Source organism: Barbus barbus (assembly GCF_936440315.1).
Source record: "Barbus barbus genome assembly, chromosome: 16".
NCBI classification, from domain to species: Eukaryota; Metazoa; Chordata; class Actinopteri; order Cypriniformes; family Cyprinidae; genus Barbus; species Barbus barbus.
In genome coordinates, this window is record NC_136744.1 from 10,384,478 (window position 1) to 10,398,823 (window position 14,346).

General features: G+C 36.5%; 1 protein-coding gene across 1 annotated transcript in view; it reads left to right on the forward strand.

Annotated features, from left to right (window-relative positions):
* Positions 1–854: 854 nt before the first annotated feature.
* The window catches only part of LOC306882483 (transmembrane protein 150A-like), a 31,192-nt gene continuing 17,700 nt past the window's right edge, over positions 855–14,346 (forward strand). Inside the window, exons 1-5 of the mRNA XM_079437135.1 lie at positions 855–1,086; positions 1,524–1,724; positions 5,867–5,914; positions 8,526–8,612; positions 10,503–10,570. Of these exons, the coding sequence (XP_079293261.1) occupies positions 1,660–1,724; positions 5,867–5,914; positions 8,526–8,612; positions 10,503–10,570 (268 nt within the window). The 5' untranslated portion in view covers positions 855–1,086; positions 1,524–1,659. The remainder of the gene's footprint in view (positions 1,087–1,523; positions 1,725–5,866; positions 5,915–8,525; positions 8,613–10,502; positions 10,571–14,346) is intronic.

Sequence of the window (14,346 nt, forward strand, 5' to 3'; positions counted from 1 at the left end):
AAGATGGCTGAAAGTGTTGGGGACGTGTATTGTCAAAGATGATAGTTAAAAACTGCCAAATGAAATAACAGTAACTTAATTAGATATTTCTCAGCAAGTACGTCATGACATTACATCAAATTATCACTTCTAGCTATCTATCTCACACTATGTACCAATGCCTTCTCCATCTAACACTGCTACATATTATTTGCTACTTCAACAACTAAAATATTTGGAATGTTATTAAATTAGGCTTTTTATAAACCATGATTAAAATTAGAAATAACAATTATAATATCCATATATATATATATATATATATATATATATATATATATAATAGCTTTTTGAAATCAAATCTTTGCATAGCTATGATAGGAAACACTGGCATCTAACAATGCCTTGGTAAAAACAGTTCATCTTAAAAAAATAAAGTATATACATAAACCAAAACAGGAATCGAATAAGTAGGTGTCCTATTCTGTGTCCTAAACTCCTGAAACATTATGTCATATTTTATAGCAGTCAATGCAATTTGGTTACATGTAACTAGTTACTCCCCAACACTGAATACAGGCCTACATATAACTAAACTTCACTCTAAAAACACATGTTGAATCATGTAATATAGATGTTTACTGTAAATTAAATTATTTTTATCTCTTTTACATTTATTGTATCTAGATCTAGTTTCCATGTAGGCTATATGGTAACGTACAGTACGTAAACCCATTTTGTTTTTCTCTCTAGTACATCTTTTTGTACATCGTTTCACTTCAAAATGACAAACATTTTGTACAGTGTGTGTGTGTGTTGTGTTGTGTCTGGAGGCGGAGCTGTGCGAACAGCTGGACTGTTTTAAGTGCGCCTTCAGTTCACACGACGGGACACGAGACAGAGGAGCGAGGCACCACAAATCTGCCGAAAAACACCGAGAGCGAAGGAACTTTACTCAGCCGCTGTCATTTGGACGCTTGAGGAATAACGATAAACCTGTAGCAGTCACTGGAGATTGATGCAGTCGGTTTCTGAACAGTCTGCGCTCTGTCTGAGGGTTTAGCAAAGGTGGGAGACGCGTCTGCTGTCCCCTATCACAGGGGGAAGGTGAGATACACTGTCCACACATACACTACACACACGGATGTTACAATTACGTTAAACTGCAACTTCAATCGGCCATTTTGCCTTGTTACCAAAAGGATGTATTTATACATGCGATGTGTTTATACGTTATAGTCAAGTTTATTCATTCAAATGCACACCAGCTATGCATGCAGCAGTAATTGTAGGCAATGTTCTGTTGTTTCTACAGGTCCAGAGAAGAGCATAGACAGAGTAACATATAAAAACTACGAGTTAAGAATGTTTAAAAAATAAACAAAAGTGTAAAAATGTGTGTAGAATACTGCAAATTTCACAGCTTGGCAAACAGGTATGCATTGTGCATTACAACATCACATAAGTAGAATGCCAGGTAACAGTCTAGGGAATTGTATATCATGTTTTTGTCATTGTAAAGATCTGTTTATTTTATATTGCAGATATGATCTTTAAGATAAGCCAGTTTGGGATCATGCAACAAGTATAAATGCACATTGGTGAGCAGAGGCAGACAGGCTGGCGAAGGCGAAAGAAGTGGATGTTTTGAGGGGAGCAGTAGAGGATCGTGTGCAGGAGATGTCTCTGTGGATGATATTACCCGTCAGTCTCCCAGCTCTGACCATCACTGGAATATGGGTCGTGTAAGTCCATTTTATGTCTTGTCATATGAAACGATCATGCTTTGGATCCATACCTATAATGAATAACAAGTGCAGATGTTATGTATGCTTTGATAGATTATATAACTTTCAACCTAGTTTGATTTTTAACTGGATGCACACCAGTTCAACAGTGTTTATTTTACCGTGTTGGTCAATTTGCAACTTTATGGTCTGGAAGAATAAATGATGTAGCTTTTATATGTTACAGATTGTTTTAATAGTGTGATGTAACCAGTGCCCAGGATCTTTTGCTAACATTCCCATTAAGTTATAAAAAAAATATTTCTGAATGTTCTGTGAATGTTTTCAATGTAACACAATTTGTTGTGGAAAGGTGTATTATTTCTGCAAGTATTAAATCATGAGCTAAAACATCTGAAATGCAGCCACTTTCAGTAGAATTCATAGTCAAATTCCTGAACCTACTCTTTGAGGAGTGGGCTATACATAAATCTACAAAGTTGCCCATGTCTGACTCGCCTGAACTTGCCTGAAAAACTTTGAGGTCATTTTTAGTAAATTCGTCATTGTATAGAAATGGAGAGAATACCCATGATGCTTAGGAAGAGAGCTGTGCATGTGCATGCCGGTGCATGTGATTAACTGGGGGAAATCAGTTTTTTAACTTCATGTGTGATCACGGTTGTTGGAAGTCTGTGATCAAGTGGATGTGGAATACCTTTTATGCGGTTTTATTTGCTTGAAGGTGCAGAGCTGTGCTGACGTCTCATTGCTTGTCCATACTTCCTTCCTGTGGAATGCTTGCAGGCGCCCTGTTTCTAAAGGGAGTTCAAGATCCCTTTCCTCTCCTGTAGAGCCTTGAGTTTGAAGTCACTGAGGTGGTTACATAAAGCCTATGTGAGGAAAACAGAGGAGGGCAGCATCAGCGGCTTCTCATTTACTATGCCAGAGAGAGAATGTTTGGTTTATTCTTTCCATGACTCCTGTAGTGACGGTCTGGGAGAAGTGTTTCATTCTAGAGACTTTTTCTTCCATTATCTGTGCAAGAAAGGGCTTGTTTTCATAGCTGAAAATGAAACCTTTAATTATGACCTATAAAAGAAATGAGTTACGGTTTCCGAAAATAACAACAACTAACAGTGAATTAGTTGTTGAACACTGAATTGTTTCAAAATGTAAGTTTTTGTTAATTAAACGCTCAGTTATAGGCTGTTTTTGAGTAGTACGTAGCCCCCAGTTACACCCCAGTGAAGCGGTTGTTTAAATTATTCAGGCTACAAAAACAGAGTTTCCATTTATGCGAGGGTAAGTTTCCAAGTCAGTGTTTCCACTTGGACGTTATTACTATACATTGAGGCTGTTGTTTATGGTAACGTCACACAGGCTTGAATAGTCCCACAAATATGTGCTGTTCTCTGCAACGATGAACTCATTGTTTATGCAAACAACACTGAGAATATTTATTCATAACAAAGGCTTTATATTTAAAACTTGTGCACGGTAACAGCTGAAACTGTCAGTTCTACATCTGTGTCCTCTGTGTTTGTGATGAAAGGTTTGGAAATATTAGCATTGTGCCTCTCTGGTTGGGGATGAAGCCTGATTTTCCAATCAGATCAGGTTTGGTTTGATTGGACCTAAAGCTCTTGCTGATTAATTTCTCTCTCTCACATATACCTGCTGTAGATGTGCAACACATATTGTCTTTGTGAACGAGTATATGATGTTACATGGAGGGGGTATGGACACTGGTGGAGCCTGCCATCTGTTTAGGAGGTTGTTCGTAAAAAAGACATAAGTAGTTAGAAGAGGGTTCATTACTTAAAATATGTTTCTAATAGTATGAAGCATTCAACCTAGCCTCTTTCTTAGATAGGAGAGTCCTGTCTTAGTATACTCCAGTCTAATATGCTGCTTATTTTTGTGCAATAAAATAATGTTAAAAACACACAATATATAATTTTAAAACATTGAAAATAAATAGAATGTAAAAAATAATTTTTTATAATGTTGCATATCATTTGCAGCACTTTTTGTCCCTATTACACATTTTTAGTTGTGCTCTCAAATCTGTCAGTGTTTCTGTAATTGACTCAGCAGAATGCAAACGATAGTAAATAAAACTGACTTCCTTACACAAATCAGTTTGATGTTGAAAAATGCAACTCCTTTGCTTTTAAAATTTTGTTTAAATAATATTTGGACATTCCTATTCCAAGCGTTAGTATTTCCACTCTAGTTTTGACTTGCAAATGAGCAAATACTACAAACCTTTGTCAGGGCTTAACATAAGTCTTTATTTAAAGCTATTTAAAAATCATTTACTCACCCCCTTATGTAAGACTTTTCTTCTGCAGAGCATAAAAGAAGATATTTTGAGAAATGTCACAGTGTTTTTGGTTAATACAATGGAAGTTAATGGTCACCAAATCTGTTTATTTAAATGATATTTTATGTTCCACAGAAGAAAGAAAGTCAGTTCTAAACAGGTTTAGAATGACAAGATTTTGAGTAAATGATGATTTTTGTGTGTACTATCCCTTTGAAAGAAACAGTTTGAAAAAACAAAAATGAAGTAGGCCAAAAAAAGTCACTATCAACTCCTGTCACGAGTTATTCCAAAGAACGAATCCAAATCTTATGGTGAGCAGATGTATCTAAGCGGGAGCAGGGCCACTCTGTATCCAGACCGTGTTTTCTGAGGAAAGCCTGTTTGACTCTGTGATGTTGAGAGTGACCTGGTAACAGCCTGCGTGATTATTCAGAACACCAGCCAGGGCAGATGGTAGAATGTTTGTTTACCAAATGTAATTTCTCTCAGCGTTGTGCTAAGTGTAGTGCAAGGCTCAGGTGATCTGCCTCTTGTGGACACACACACACACACACACACACACACACTTGAGATGAAAACAAACCTAATTGCTGCTTAGCCCACTCCTGACCCTGCGTGCTGTCAGATGCAGTTACGCTGGACAAATGCAAATGTGTTTGTGTGTGTATATCAACAGTGAGATCCGCATGGGAGAAAGACGGACAGAGACGGTATCCAGCAGCAGGTGCCGTGTGTGTTTACTTTCCACAGAGCACTTAATAGCTTTTCTTGTCTCGTTGTTCATTTGTAAGCAACTTTTGCTTTGCTTGGAAATGCTCTTTCATCAGATTCTGTTCAAATCTGTAGGCAAACGTTTGCTTTGACCGTTATCTGATGGTCCTGTGTTCATTGGCATCTCTTGAGGGTCGATGTGACTGGATCAGGAGGAAGGTGTTGACCTTGTTACATCAGCGTGAGTAAAGAATGACACATAATGCTGATGTAAGCTGAGGATGTACAGGTCATATTGACTAAGTTTCCAGGGCTTTCCGGTTTTTGGTGCAGAAAATATGTCAAAAGGACATAAAACTCTGGTTTTATCAGTGAATACTCAGGCTGTTGCAGTGACACCAAAGAATATTTTTGAGCGTCATGTTTTATAATAAAGTAACTTGCTGGATTTGATATGTTTCATACCTCTAAGCTTTAGGCCTATACTGTGTCTCTTTGTGTAATCTCAGACATCAGTGGTTTAAATTGGTTTTGTGGTCAGCTTGACTTGAAACATTGATTTGAAACCGTTTTAAATTTGACAGAATTGTGGTTGCATTCAAAGACAGATTGTTTTAGGACATGATGTTTTTAATTTGATTTGTTTATGTCCATTCTGTTTACATGATATTTATTATGTACAGATGCAATGGTAACACTTTATCATTAGAAGGTTTAATTAGTTAACTACATTAGCTGGCATGAAATTACAATTAACAATACTTCTAAAGCATTTATTTAACCTTCGTTAATCTTTTTGTTAATCTCAAAATTTACTAATACTTTAAGATAAAAAGTTGCATCTGTCAACATCAGATAATGCACTGTGAACTGACATAAACATAAATGTTTTAATAAAAGCTGTAAAAATATATTGTTAGTTCATGTTAGTTAAAGCATTAACTAATGTTAACAAATGATAGCTTATTGTAAAATGTTACCAATGCAAAAATAAAGGTTCAGAAATGCACTTTTCACAATCCTTTTTAAATGAGACAAATTTGTCCTTGCGATTAGGAATGAAATATAAGTTTGAATTCTTCTTTTAAAACTTATATCATAATTTCTATTTTTCCAGGTATGCCATGGCCTTGTATAATCAGCATGTCTGTCCTGTGGACAACTGGTAAGAATATAACTATATATTATTTTGTTTTTGTTTTTTTATTATTTTATTAATTGTTATATTGCATTATACTATGGAATATTTTATTATTTATTATTATATAGTATATGTATAGTTTATACATTATTATACAGTATATTTTAATTAATGATTAAATATATTAAATATTTTAAAATAATGTTACATTTTATTATACACATGAAATGTGAAACACTTAAAATTAAGAATTTTTTTTAAATATGCATTATTTTTGTCAGAGTATTTTTATATGTAACTGTTTATTATTATGTTGTTAACTGATGTGCATATTTTCATCTTTTGAAAGAAAAGAGCTCGTTTTGGTACATGTGCTTTGAGGCTATTAATCATTTACTGATAACACCTTTTTAAAATGCACACATCAGAGAGAGACCTCCTGACTTTATATCTCCTACACTTCTTCTGGCGTCATCTGCTCTAATGAGTAATGTATTTGATATGAGATGTTGAACGAGTGTCAGAATTCCTTCTCATTAACTTATTTGGCTCAAGGACGTGTTAGCCAGTGAGAAATTGAATCCTATTTATTTTCATTGCTAATCACAGGTTAACTTGTGCTTCATACCATGAGAGCTTTAGTCAAACATTAGCATATGGAGCATAGCGGTGACTAAGTAACTTCAGTGTTAGCGCTGCTCTTGGGCTTTGGGAGGTGGCACATTGTGCTTTAATCATTAAAAGCACAATAATGGTGTTTGTGTGTGGGTCCATGAGCAGAGGCGGTTGCAGAGGATTACTCATCATTAATATGAGTGATGAATAAAACCCACTGTCCTAGAATATCAGTGAAAAATGTGTACTTTCTGAAAAGTTGTCATATGTAGAGCTGAAGCTGAGCAAACAAGATCAGATTTGGTCTGTTTAATCAAATGTGGCCCATAGGCTGCCTTTACCTTTTAAAGTGCTTTGCATTCCTGGGTAATTGTTACACTCTGGAAACAACAGTGGTCTTTCATTTACTTTTTTCGCTTGGAGGGAGGAGCATTAGTCCTGTAGTGCAGGATGTGTTTGCTTTAGTAATGAAGTGTAGTCACATTATGTTTGCCTTGAGTTCTGCATGGTGGAGTATGAATTGAAGTTATGGTGACTGTCAAAACACGTTTATACTGGAAGTGAGTTGTAACTGTGGTCGTATCATCCAGTGTACAGTTGGAATGCCAGCAGCGTGTAACTTGTACAAATTCACAGACAGATGCAGCTGTCATGCCGAATACACTCAGATCTGTCTGATACGATCGATTACTATTTATGCCCAGTGAGCAAATCTCAAAGTACAGGGTGGGCCATTTATATGGATACACCGTAATAACATGGGAATGGTTGGTGATATTAAAGTCCTGTTTGTGGCACATTAGTATATGTGAGGGGGCAAACTCCTCAAGATGGGTGGTGACCATGGTGGCCATTTAGAAGTCGGCCATCTTGGATACAACCTTTGTTTTTTCAATAGGAAGAGGGCCATGTGACACATCAAACGTATTGGTAATGTCACAAGAAAAACAATGGTGTGCTTGGTTTCAACGTAACTTTATTCGTTCATGAGTTATTTACAAGTTTCTGACCACTTATAAAATGTGTTCAATGTGCTGCCCATTGTGTTGGATTGTCAATGCAACCCTCTTCTCCCACTCTTCACACACTGATAGCAACACCGCAGGAGAAATGCCAGCACAGGCATCCAGTATCCTTAGTTTCAGGTGCTGCACATCTCGTATCTTTACACCATAGACAATTGCCTTCAGATGACCCCAAAGATAAAAGTCTAAGGGGGTCAGATCGGGAGACCTTGGGGGCCATTCAACTGGCCCACGACGACCAATCCACTTTCCAGGAAACTGTTCATCTAGGAATGCTCGGACCTGGCACCCATAATGTGGTGGTGCACCATCTTGCTGGAAAAACTCAGGGAACGTGCCAGCTTCAGTGCATAAAGAGGGAAACACATCATCATGTAGCAATTTCAAATATCCAGTGGCCTTGAGGTTTCCATTGATGGTGCACCACCACATTATGGGTGCCAGGTCCGAGCATTCCTAGATGAACAGTTTCCTGGAAAGTGGAATGGTCGTCGTGGGCCAGTTGAATGGCCCCCAAGGTCTCCCGATCTGACCCCCTTAGAAGAGTGGGAGAAGAGGGTTGCATTGACAATCCAACACAATGGGCAGCACATTGAACACATTTTATAAGTGGTCAGAAACTTGTAAATAACTCATGAACGAATAAAGTTACGGTGAAACCAAGCACACCATTGTTTTTCTTGTGACATTACCAATAAGTTTGATGTGTCACATGGCCCTCTTCCTATTGAAAAAACAAAAGTTGTATCCAAGATGGCCGACTTCTAAATAGCCACCATGGTCACCACCCATCTTGAGGAGTTTGCCCCCTCACATATACTAATGTGCCACAAACAGGACTTTAATATCACCAACCATTCCCATGTTATTACGGTGTATCCATATAAATGGCCCACCCTGTAGACTCCCACAGACTTGATGGACTCATTTTGGCTCTGTTTTAACTCCATATGTGTATTAATAACATGGTTGTCTGTGTATTTGTTTGCTTACAGGATGTATAACCAGTCATGTGAGGTGGATCTGCCAATGCAGAGGGGACCAACCATGTGCTGTACTCTGGACAATGTTCCTCTCATAAGGTCTGTATGAAATAATAGCAAGAAAAAAACTGTGCCAATGGATAACAGGGTTATAGGTTTAGCATAAATAAAGCTAGCAAAGCTATAAGGCCTAGCTAGTTTGGGACTAAAGGTTAATTGTAGTTAGTGATAAATTTATACTTCACATTATATTGAGAAAAATATTTAAAAAAAAAAATTCATGCAGTGACAGGATTGATTGCTTGAGCTTTACAAATGCAGACAACACTACAATTTAATACTATTATACTTTTAAAAATATTTAGATTAGTTTCTATTTTTATAATTTCTGGTTTGATTTTAATTTCAGTTATAGTAAGTTTTCTTGTATTTTTGTACGTTTTTGTTTTTAAAAACTGTCTTGTTTTTATTATTATTTTTAAAACTTCAGTCTCAGTTATTTTGTTCTTTTTATTTCAGTTTTAGTTATTTTTGTACACCAATTTAAACAAAATGTTTTAAATAAAATATTTTTATATTAATTTTATTCTAGTTTACAATTTTACAGTGTAAAATAATTTTACAGTTTATATAACATTATAATAATGGTTTTAACATTCTTTTTCAATTAATGAAAATGTTTTTGATGGTTTTAGGTTTAGTTTTAGGTACAGTTAACTATAATAACCCTGGATAATAGTTTCTCGAAATTATCCAATAGTTCTTCCCTTCCTCTGCATGCTTGTCATTTCTATTTTCCTCAGTCTGAAGACCGAGATAGGGTCAGGGGGAGAAACAGGAATATAAAAGCATATGATCTACATGGCGCCCTTACGAAACAAGATATATGTTGTTCATTTATTTGACTCTTCTAGGCATTTTATCATCAAAGGGAAATATGACAATGCATATATTGTGGATTCTGGAATAACTTGTGGGATATTTGACCTGAGCTGTTCAATAGACCGTCTGTCTCCTTTGCCTTCAGAGCTGTGTGGTTTATGGAGTATGAACTTGAGTTATATGTTAAGTCTTATTTATGTTTGCCTTTGGGCGTGTCCATGATCTGCATTTCTACTACCAGCATGTGTGTGTGTGTGTGTGTGTGTGTGGGTTTATTATGACTGCTACCCACTATAGTCTGCTGTTCTCAGGCCAGAGGTGCTCTGAAGTGGGTGAAAGGTCAGATCCACACACACTCACACTTGGAACAGCATACACATTTCTAGCTTATCAATATAGAGCTTAACACCTCAGTGATTTATTTATAGAAAGCATAGCTATATGTAATCAAGCAGAGGCTCATTTGGCTGGAACTTATTACATGGTGTAGGAAAGCTGAGTTTGAAAAGACATTAAGATTCTTCAGTCTAACTACAGAAGAAAAAAAGCCATACAGGTTTAGAAAGACATGAGTGTGATTAAATGATGACAGAATTTACATCTTTGGTTGAGATCCAGTGAATCTGTTATCCTCAACACTTTTCAGCTGATTGCCTGTAAATTTACATTTGTTTACTTCATTTATTTGCAGCTTCATCTCCTTTTAAAGGCTTCATACCACAGTGACATGTTAAATAAAACTGAAATGGTCTTCAGTAATGATTACCTGTGTGTTTATAAGGACAATGTCCTTTCATGGTGAGGTGCTGGCCTAGTCTTTCATCCGTTAAGGCCCTATCTTTGCTTATCTTTTGTCTTGTTCCCATACAGAGTGACAGCTGTGTGAGAAAAGCTAAGGGTCCTCAAGCCCCCTTTTAGCTCTATACTTCATTTTCACAATAACTCACAGCTGCCAATGTGCTCCCAAGAGCTGAACAGGCCTATTTTAGTCAGCTGCCAATGGGAGTTCATCCCTCAGGACACTTTGCTTTGGAATGTGCATCTATGTATGTTTGTCTATTCACGTAATGAGAACCCAGGGCATCTAACCTCTGTTCTGATCTGCAGTAAATGCGGCACACTTCCTCCAGAGAGCTGCTTCTTCAGTCTCATCTGCAGCACTGGATCTTTTATGGGTGAGTTTACAATGCACACCTCCCACTTACACCACAGTTTAGAACTCAGTAAGATGTTTTTGAAATGTTTATGCTCACCAAGGCTGCATTTATTTAATCAAAAATACAGTAAAAACGGTAATATTGTGAAATATTATTGCAATTTAAAATAGCTGTTTTAAATTATTTTTTTTTTTTTTTTTTATTATTATATATATTTTTTTAAAGCTGCAGTCCGTAACTTTTTTTTTTGGATAAAAATTATACAAAATCAATTTTTGAGCAAGTACATAACCAGCCTTACTTTAGCCCAAGTCACAACGGTTAGCTTATAATAATGTTTTCTAATTTGAGTGGTATTGGTATAAATTCCTGGGATATTCGAGCATGGAGTTGCATCATTACGTCAGGTCTGTAAACATAAAGAAGTTGTCCCCGCTAGCAGGTCAATGTTAAAATGCTTCATGGAAACCATAATACTCTTTTTCAGGATTCTCTGATGAATGGAAAGTTAAAAAGAACTACATTTTATTTGAAATCTAAATGTTTTATAGCATCATAAATGTCACTTTTAATCAATTTAATACATCCTTGCAGAATAAAAGTATAATTGTCTTAAGAAAAAACAAAAACGTATTGGCCAAAAACTTTTAAACAGCCGTGTACATTCTATTTATAAATTCTAGATTTTATTTGCCTTTAATTTCACATAGTGGCTATGAAAAATCCTTAGCCACAAAAAAAATCACACGAACAGACAATCCTAAAACTTGTCTAGCTAATTGTGATGCTCAAACATAGAGCTCAGTGTTTACACTTTTGGGGGCAATCAACCTTCAAATAGCTTTCTTACATATTTATTACATGTTATCCTGGGATAGGAGAAAATATTTTAAAATTGGCAGATTGCACACTTCACCTTTAAGTGTTAACTTCCGTTTTTCTCTCATTTATAGCATTCCTGAACTTTATTTGGATTTTGGAATTTCAGATCAATCTGTAGTTCACTCCCCAGTAAATGATTCCCATCTGTAGCACAATGATTCAGTGTCTGGGCAGCAATCAGCTCAGGAACCTCTTAGTGTGTTTACATTTGTGCAATATCACCGCCACTGGCTGACGAACTATACAAGGCCAACTGTCTTCAAAATTATGGATGTTTTTGTGTTCACTCATGTCACATTTTTAGGAGAAGACATTATCATCTAAAAGCTGATTATACACACTGCTCATTCTCTAAACGTGCCTAGAATAGCAATTGTTCACGTGTCACTTTGGTATTTCACAATTCAAAAAAGCTGAGTGGATATGTGCGTTCAAGCATTTATAAAACTGAGCGGTCAATGCAGTCACTGCACATTACCAAACATTGTCATCAGACGCCAAGTGAGTTGCTGTTCAGGAAGGATGAATCATCTTCAGAAATTATCTGAATTGAATTTGAATCACATCACAGCAAAAACAAAGACCAGAGGCCAAGTAGAAAAACAAGAACAGAAATCCCCTTAAAATACAAATGTTAATAGCTAACATTTAGATGCTTAAGCTAAATTGAATTAAAAAATCAAATATTTTTTTAAAAGAACCGGTGAGTCATAGCCATAAAACTTGGCTCATGGGACTCCCTGAACATAAATTCAGCTGTATCCTTTGTGAGCAGAGCTATACTTCACATAGATGCTGTCAGTTAAAGCTGAGTGCAAACTGTACAGCAGGTCTGTGAGAGGAGAGTCTTGTAAAGAATGATTGGTTCAGTGTGACCTCTGACCCGAGCGTCTGGGCCTGGTGGCAGTGTTCATGCTGAGAGCTGAAGGGCTGTATTGTTAAGTTCAATCCCGCACCCTGTGTAACGATAAGTGAGTGTACTCCTGCTGGGAGATTCGGGCTCTGCCTGTTTGCACAAGGAAATTACCGTTGTTCATCCAACAATACAAGAAAGTTGGGTTTTGAATTCTTTTTCAGAGTGTTTTATATAACACGACTATCAAACAAAACCTTCTCGAACGCTACGTGATATATTGCATCACCGTTCCAGGACAATAAGACCTTAATACAGTTGTTTACACTAAAAAGGTTTATAAAACGCAGTGCACGGCCCGATAAAAACGCATGCCGACCTTTCAATCAAGGGTGACCAGCGGTTCCCCAGGGCTGCATTGTTTTCTTGTGGCTTATATAATGCTCAGTGTTCCCAAATGTGAGCTTTCAAGAGCTTTTTTGATGTCAGCACGGCACAAGAGGAAACCTCTCTCAGCACTGTAGCGCTCTAACAGAGGGGAAACAGGGTGGAGAGAGTTCACAGCAGGAACTGACCGAAGCTAGTTTAGGCTCTCGTAGGCTGTTGTTTACTTTTATCTCTTGTTTTTTTGTTCTCTTGAGGGAATGCTGCACCAAGGTGAAAACCTGTGATCCATAAATACACAGGTGTCGCCTCGCTAATGTGTTTGAGCGGCGGTATTTCCGCCACATTTCACCCCCTTACTGACTGGAACCTTCTCGGAGCAGAGATACACAGAAATTAGAGCAGATTACATGACTGAAATTCTTTATGAGCGCTGATTTAAAGTCGTCGTGTCATCCTCATACAATATTCTTCACAAGCTATACTTTCCCCTCTTGTTGCCCGTTAAAGGGTATTCCATGGATGTTTGGCCGATGAGTCTCTCTCCTGTGATTTTAAAGCAGTCTCATCCACATGAACCATAAAATATCTCATCGGTTTTATATGATTTTTTTTTTCTACCATGGGAACTTAAATTGTAATTTAAAACAAATTACAAATTGCGTTCCTTAATGGAAATAAAACGAAAATAAAATTAAATATAAATATTAGATGAAAAACTTAAAAACCAAAGATTTGAAATGTTCCCTTTGCAACTAACTGAATAAAATAACTAAGTTAAAGTTGCTAAAATTAGGCTACTAACTAAATTAACTGAAATTACCATTTAAAAATAAAATAAATAAAATAGAAATAAAGTAAAGCTAAATAGAAGCAAATAAAAAACTAAATGACAAAAGCACATAATGAAAATGACTGAATTTAAACTAAATATAAAAATAACATTTTAAATATTAAGAAATACTATTATAGTATATACTAAATAATAATACAATAACACTGATTGTTATTGTAAATCCACGTCAAAAGGAAACAGGTGCCGTCCCAATCAGTTCGAGCGCTGATTGTGAACGCGAACAGCTGAGTCTAGGAAGCAGAGCAAAAAATAGAAAGGACAAGAAAACTAGAATCAAACCCGGCTCATGACATGTATTTCATGGAAACCGTGCTTACAAACACACCTACACACAAACATATACACAGACAGGCAGTTGGAAAGACCTTTTTTGACATTTCGCTACACCCATTTAGAAGAATGGGATTCTGGGGTTGTCCAGAGCACAAGAAGATAAAGTTTAAAGTTAGTCCGTGGTAGGGTTGGGCGTTATGGGCAAAAATTCATATCTCTGTTTTTTTGGGCATTTTCGTTTTTGTATTTGGATTAAAGATAGATGTTTGGGAAGGAAGACTGCAGCTGACAGTGTAGTCCAATGTAGTAAACAACCCTTACACACCACAATTTCTGTTGCCGTTGTGCCGTTTCAGCTGGATTTTATTAAACAGAGTTAATTATCTTCGCCTGCAGACTTGTTTGTTTTTCCATGCTCGTAACTTCAACTACACTGTTTTAACAAACATTCTAAATAAGTTACACAAAAGTTACAAATCTTATATGTGGTTACGTCTTAGCTTTCTCCAAAAAAGACCAGCATAGATGGTCACCAGCATGTTTTGT